The sequence below is a fragment of the Oncorhynchus tshawytscha genome, linkage group LG15 (assembly GCF_018296145.1).
Source record: "Oncorhynchus tshawytscha isolate Ot180627B linkage group LG15, Otsh_v2.0, whole genome shotgun sequence".
Classification (NCBI taxonomy): domain Eukaryota; kingdom Metazoa; phylum Chordata; class Actinopteri; order Salmoniformes; family Salmonidae; genus Oncorhynchus; species Oncorhynchus tshawytscha.
The window spans coordinates 17,419,522-17,425,521 of NC_056443.1; the positions used below are offsets into that span (position 1 = coordinate 17,419,522).

Consider the following 6,000-nt stretch of genomic DNA (forward strand, 5'->3'; position numbering starts at 1 on the left):
TAAACTCAGTTTTTCACAATTCCTGACATTTAATCCCAGTAAGAATTCCCTGTCTTAGGTCAGTTAGGATCACCACTTTATTTTAAGAATGTGAAATGTCAGAATAATAGTAGAGACAATTATTTATTTCAGCTTTTATTTATTTCCTCACATTCCCAGTGGGTCAGAAGTTTACATACACTCAATTAGTATTTGGTAGCATTGCCTTTAAATTGTTTAACTTGGATCAAACATTCCGGGTGTACTTCCACAAGCTTCCCACAATAAGTTGGGTGAATTTTGGCCTATTCTTCCTGATAGAGCTGGTGTAACTGAGTCAGGTTTGTAGGCCTTCTTGCTCGCACACGCTTTTTCAGTTCTGCCCACAAATATTCTATGGGATTGAGGTCAGGGCTTTGTGATGGCCACTCCAATACCTTGACTTTGTTGTCCTTGAGCCATTTTGCCACAACTTTGGAAGTATGCATGGGGTCATTGTCCATTTTGAAGACCCATTTGCAACCTAGCCTTAACTTCCTGACTGATGTCTTGAGATGTTGCTTCTATATATCCACGTAATTTTCCATCCTCATGATGCCATCTATTTTGTAAAGTGCACCAGTCCCTCCTGCAGCAAAGCACCCCCACAACATGATGCTGCCTCCCCCGTGCTTCACGGTTGGGATGATGTTCTTCGGCTTACAAGCCTCCCCCTTTTCCTCCAAACATAAAGATGGTCATTATGGCCAAACAGTTCAATTTATGTTTCATCAGACCAGAGGACATTTCTCCAAAAGTACCATCTTTATCCCCATGTGCAGTTGCAAACCGTAGTCTGGCTTTTTTATGGTGGTTTTGGAGCAGTGACTTCTTCCTTGCTGAGCGGCCTTTCAGGTAATGTCGATATAGGACTTGTTTTACTGTGAATATAGATACTTTTTGTACCGGTTTCCTCCAGCATCATCACAAGGTCATTTGCTGTTCTGGGATTGATTTGCACTTTTTTCGCACCAAGGCACGTTCATCTCTAGGAGACCGAACGCGTTCCTGAGCGGTATGACGGCTGCGTGGTCCCATGGTGTTTATACTTGCGTACTATTGTTTGTACAGATGAACATGGTACCTTCACGTGTTTAGAAATTGCTCCCAAGGATGAACCAGACTTGTGGAGGTTTACACATTTTTTTCTGAGGTCTTGGCTGATTTCTTTTGATTTTTTCCCATGATGTCAAGCAAAGAGGCACTGAGTTTGAAGGTAGGCCTTGAAATACATCCACAGGTACACCTCCAATTTACTCAAATTATGTCAATTAGCCTACCAGAAGCTTCTAAAGCCATGACAACATTTTCTAGAATTTTCCAAGCTGTTTAAAGGCACAGTCAACTTAGTGTATGTAAACTTCTGGAATTGTTATACAGTGAATTATAAGTGACATAATCTGTCTGAAAACAATTGTTGGAAAATTACTTGCCATGCACAAAGTAGACCCGACTTGCCAAAACTATAGTTTGTTAACAAGAAATTTGTGGAGTGGTTGAAAAACGAGTTTTAATGTCTCCAACCTAAGTGTATGTAAACTTCTGACTTCAACTGTATAACACACTGTTACAAACAGACATAATACACTGACGTATTGACCAGATAAATACTCTTAATGAAAACATGCTCAGGATCTCGGACTGGGGAGAAGGTTCACCTTCCAACAGGACAATGACACTAAGCACACAGCCAAGACAATGCAGGAGTGGCTTTGGGACAAGTCTCTGAATGTCCTTGAGTGGCCAAGCCAGAGCCCTAACCCGATCGAACATCTCTGGAGAGACCTGAAAATAGCTGTGCAGCAACACTCCCCATCCTACCTGACAGAGCTTGAGAGGATCTGCGGAGAATAATGAAACCCCAAAGCTTGTAGCGTCCTACCCAAGAAGACTCGAGGCTGTAATCGCTGCCAAAAGTGCTTTAACAAAGTACTGAGTAAAGGGTCTGAATTCTTATGTAAATGTGATTTTTCTGTGTTTATTTTTATGAATGTTCAAAAATGTCTAAAACCTGTTTTTGCTTTGTCATCATGGGGTATTGTGTGTAGATCTGAATACTTTCCGAATATACTGTAATAGTTGACTGAAAACACTATATATAATGTATACAGTATGTCACTTGTCAAACTCACTCCACGTAGGGCCATGTTTCTGTGGGTTTTCACTCTTCTCTTGTATTAGGCTGATGAAATAAGGTTGCTAATTAGTAAAGAACTCCCCTCACCTGGTTGTGTCGGGCTTAATTATAAGGAAAAAACAAAGATCAGCAGGAATGAGTTTGACACCCCTGCTGTATGTGTTTAAGTACTATCTATCCAGATGTAATGTATATCAAATAACTATATTCTTGCTATATACTGTAACTACTGTGGGAAAAATGCTTTGTATGTAAAATGTGCGTAGATTGTACATGTAAAAATAACAAATCTGTCTGTATACCTCTGTTTATTTATATGCTGATCTTTTTGCATTGTTTGCATATCATTCAAGTCTTTTTTTCTCTCTCCCCCACACCTCCTCTCTCTACCCCCTCTCTCACTCTCCCCTCCTCATTCTACTCCCTACCCCTGTCTCTCTCTCTCCCTACTCGTTCCCCATCCATCCATCTCCCTCCTCTCATTTCTCTCTCTTTGCTTCCACCTGGTGGTGGTTGTAATCTATTTTATCCTATCGTACTCTACTCTATCTGTCTCTACTCTATTCTACAGCAGCAGAGTCCAGTGGAACAGCGTTACATGGAGCTCCTGGCACTGAGAGACGAATACCTGAAGAAACTAGAGGAACTGCAGCTCACTGACTCCTCCCCTAACTCCTCCCACCTATCAAATAGCTCTGCCTCCAATGCGGCCTCGCCCACGCAGCACATCAATCACCTGCACACCCCTTTCTGAGTGGGGTACTCAAACACACACGTGAGTGTGTGTTTGTTCGTCAGGGTTGAGGTTACTTCAATATCAATTGAGTAAATGAATCAAAGGAAATAGAATTCCTAATTTAAGAGTTGAAAAGTGAAATTTATTCCAAATAATAGGAACTTTTCAGATTCTTGAATTAGAATTTCAATTCACTTCCTGAATCGACATGTAATTTGACCCTGACACAGATACAATAAGTTGTTTTTTTGTACATAGCGTTAGTAAAGTAATAATGGAGATGATAAATAACATGGAAATCATGACGTATGACCATAACAAAAACTTAACTATGGTGATTATGCAATATGTCACAGTACAGCCTTTTGACAACTTTTGTATAACGTTGTTTTTTTTCTGCAAAAACAGAAGCCTTAATACGAAATAAAATAAATACTCAGTGTGTTATAGATAAACTATAAAGGACGTGTGAAGGGTTAAAACTCGATTCTCTACACTTTACATAGTGTGCACTCATTTACTCCCCATCATGCTTATGCATTGCATCGGTAAAAGCAGGCTGGGGGGAGTTTCCATCATATTTGCACACCAGTCCATTTTAAATCCATGAGGGGAGGGGGGGTGAATGAGTGCACACTTCCAGAAGAGTAAAGAATGGGAACATAGCCCCTGCTCCTCTTGAACTCTGTACACTGTGTCAACTCCAAGACCTGAAAAGGGCATTGTTAAACTGTAATGACAAACATACTAAAAAGAGAAAGTTTGACTATTAGTGCATTTGGCTGACTTAAATCAGTGTGCACCTGTACAGATGTCCTCAATATGAGCAATACCAGTCCAGTCAAGTTTGGATAACAAACTAGAGTAACTTCAGTAATAAGTTGGGTAACTCCCATAAGTTGGGTAAGTACAAACCCTGCAGTTCCCCAGTCCCAACTCACTTAAATTCTCTGAATATCTGCGTCCTTCAGTTTATTGCATACATTCGTAACAGCCCTAAGTCCTTGCATTTATCAGGGGTTGTCTGTAGTCCACTCTATGAGATGTCCAGTGGGCCTAGTATCCCCATGTATTTTACTGTAGAAGGTCTATGGAGAGACATGACACTTGAGTTGTATTGGTTTTTATTTGAGGAGCTGTGAGTTTTATCTCCAACAATGTCCACCCTAGCCTGGTCCCAGATCTGTTAGTGCAATCTTGCGAACTCATGCATGTCAAGTATGACAATGACCATAGGAATTGGCAAGACAGCACAAACCGATCTGGCACCAGGCTAGGTCCACTCAGTCAGTCCAATAAAGTTCTGCATCAACAGGACTCTCATTTTGCCAACCTAAAACTTGAGAACCTTAGAACCTGTCACCTTAAAACCAGTCAAACTCCTCTTGGCATAAACTTAAACCTGAAATCCCTAATGGTGAAACTGCCACGTCCATTTGCGATTATAACAACAAAGAAGTTACTGCAAACAACTAATTCTGGTTATTTCCCTCCGACATCATTGCACATGAATAGAAGCATATGTAATGCAATTTTTTACACCACGATCTGCAACGCTCCCCAGCTCTGCTTCGTCAACAAAACAAAACGATAACAACGGCCGTGGGGCGGACAGAGGCGCTGTTTTGCCTACTGCTCATTCAGTCTTTAAACATTTGTCTCAAAACACTATCTCAGTCCAGGGAGCAAAATGGTTTAGATCAAGTTTGCTTGATTTTAAAGGTTTTAGGACTTCCACAGAGTATTCTCCAAAAGACTATGGGCAGGAAAAAAGTTATTTTGACAAGAGCAACAACCAGAGGTGAGGTAAGATCGGTGGAAAAGTCCAGAATAGTTTAAAAACTTTCAAGGGACAACAATAAGGTGTCCCAAGTATTCTCAGACAAGATACAGTTCTTTGGACAATAACTACCATAGAGGTTGAGATAAGATGTGGGATAAGATTAGTAAAAAGAAGTCTAGAAATGTTTAGTAACTCTTTTTAAAGGGCAGGTCCAGTGTTCTCGGGACCGCTGGTCGGGTCCAGTTCTGTGCCTTTGACCACCTGAGGTTCAACCTCAGGTAGACGTTTTGTACCCAAACCAGAGATCTGTATATAATGAGATGCTCATGTCTCTGCCCCAACAATGGGAGTTGTTGACCCAAAGGCAGGAAGGCAGGCGACAAGCTTAGATCAAAAATTAGCCCATAGAAACACATTGGGCAATTTTTAAAATATATTTTGGCAGGAGTGAAACCTCTCGCTTCACCTCTTCCTCTCTGCTCAAACTATACATTTTGTCTTTGTTATCGTTCCTCTGTGGCGGGGAGAAAGGGAAAGAAAGCACCCGATATGGTTGTGGCAGGAAAAAGGAAGCACCTGATTTGTTGTGGCGTGGGTAAGTCAAATCCTGATTCGTCGTCAGGGGGGAGAAAGATGGGGAAAGGAAACTGTTGATGGGTTGCTGTGGGTTCGTTCTGGTGAAGACTCTTCGGGTGGGTTACGCTTGTTTTAAAATGGTCACCATACTGGATATGGCAACGCCATACAAGAGAATGAATAGATATGACTTAGAAGGCTTGTTCGGAGTCACCCATGTTGAAAGGTGGTGGTGGGGAAAGAATGAGGGAACTAGCGGCTCCCTAATGCCTCACCAGAATGCAGCACTTTGGAAGTCTTTGGCCTCAATAAGCGGGGGAAAGTTAAAAAAGACACTGCAAGGGAAAAATAACCACATCGCAGAAGACTTTGTTGTTTGATTGTGTTAGTTGGTTGATTATTTTTAGCGAAAAATGTAAAAGACAAAAATCTATTTTTATTTTTTACTTTGTACAAGTACAGTAACTGATGTACACTGAACAAAAATATAAATGCAACATGCAACAATTTCAAAGATTTTACTGAGTTACAGTTCATATAAGGAAATCAGTCAATTTAAATAAATTCATTAGGGCCTATTGGTAACGGATACCTTAAAAACAAAGGTAGGGGCATGGATCAGAAAACCAGTCAGTATCTGGTGTGACCACCATTTGCCTCATGCAGCGCAACACATCTTCACATTGAGTTTATCAGGCTGTTGATTGTGGCCTATGGAATGTTGTCCCACTCCTCTTCAATGGCTGTGCT

General features: G+C 41.0%; 1 protein-coding gene across 4 annotated transcripts in view; it reads left to right on the forward strand.

Moving 5' to 3' along the window:
• Window positions 1-5,464, forward strand: part of LOC112214515 (myotubularin) — a 51,271-nt gene extending 45,807 nt beyond the window's left edge. For 3 of the 4 annotated variants that reach the window (XM_024373310.2, XM_024373313.2, XM_042298209.1), the window contains one exon: window positions 2,727-5,464. In XM_024373310.2, the coding sequence (XP_024229078.1) occupies window positions 2,727-2,909 (183 nt within the window). In that variant the 3' untranslated portion in view covers window positions 2,910-5,464. The remainder of the gene's footprint in view (window positions 1-2,726) is intronic. The other variant, XM_024373311.2, reaches the window with a different exon arrangement.
• The last annotated feature ends 536 nt before the right edge of the window (window positions 5,465-6,000 follow it).